General features: G+C 46.2%; 1 protein-coding gene across 1 annotated transcript in view; it reads left to right on the top strand.

Annotated features, from left to right (window-relative positions):
* Nucleotides 1–121: 121 nt before the first annotated feature.
* Nucleotides 122–1,101, top strand: part of HOXC4 (homeobox C4) — a 1,740-nt gene continuing 760 nt past the window's right edge. Inside the window, 2 exon segments of the mRNA XM_009078610.1 lie at nucleotides 122–143; nucleotides 146–662. Of these exon segments, the coding sequence (XP_009076858.1) occupies nucleotides 122–143; nucleotides 146–662 (539 nt within the window).

The raw sequence follows: 1,101 nt of genomic DNA, 5'->3' as shown, positions 1-1,101 counted from the left end.
CTCCCCTTTCCCCCATTCCCAGTTCCCCCATCCTCCCCCCGTAATTTGGGTCTATTTTGCAGAGCTTTTGGTTCCTTATCCGGGGACTGGGTTGACTGGTGTGATTGGCCAAGGTTGTCACATGGTGAAAGTAACTTTACGGGGTCGCAGCTAGTAGGAGGGCTTTATGGAGCAGAAAAACGACAAAGCGAGAAAAATTATTTTCCACTCCAGAAATTAATGATCATGAGCTCTTATTTGATGGACTCTAACTACATCGATCCGAAATTTCCTCCATGCGAGGAATATTCGCAAAATAATTATATCCCAGATCATAGTCCGGAATATTATAACCGGACAAGGGAGTCAAGCTATCAACATCACCACCCGGAGCTGTACCCAGTACCAAGACCCTCTTTTCCCGATCGCCCATTCAGCTGTGGGGGGCTCCAAGCTCCTGGAAACGCTGCGGCTCTCCAAAGGGGACACGGCCAAACTCCAGGAGGTCAACACCTCTCAGAGAAAACACAGCAGCTTTGCGAGCAGGCTGCTCTATCCACCTCCTCCACCACTCCTTCCCCAGCCCCTGCAGCCTGCAACCAGCCAAACCCAGACCATCCCACCAGCACAGCTTCCAAACAACCCATAGTCTATCCCTGGATGAAAAAAATCCACGTCAGTACTGGTATGCAACTTTTATTTTCCTCTTCTGTCTCTCCTTCTCTTATTTTCACACCATGCTCCTTCTTCCCTTTCGCTCCTCTCTCTCTCTCCTCTCTCTTCTCTCTCTCTTTTTTTTTTTTTCTTTTTTTTTTTTTGATTTCCTTCCCCTCCATGAGAGCCTTTGGGTGAGCACAATTGAACTGGATTTACGACTCCGAATGGGTAATTACACCCACCATAAATTTTATAGCCGAGCTACTGTGGGCAGCCGTAGCCATGTGGCTCGGGCTGTTATGTATGTGTGAAACTCGGGAAGCTTTGTGAGGGGTGCATAAATAATTCAGTCTTTTGAGCCAGGGAAACCCCTTCCGATTAGAATAGAAACTCTTGAGCTGCCCAAAGTTCTTTATTACCTTTTTAGCCTATTACTTTTTTTTTTTTTCTTTTTATTTCTTTTTT

Source organism: Acanthisitta chloris, unplaced genomic scaffold (genome assembly GCF_000695815.1).
Source record: "Acanthisitta chloris isolate BGI_N310 unplaced genomic scaffold, ASM69581v1 scaffold33587, whole genome shotgun sequence".
Lineage (NCBI taxonomy): Eukaryota > Metazoa > Chordata > Aves > Passeriformes > Acanthisittidae > Acanthisitta > Acanthisitta chloris.
Note: the sequence above shows the minus strand (reverse complement) of the source record. Positions and strands in the feature narration are given on the sequence as shown.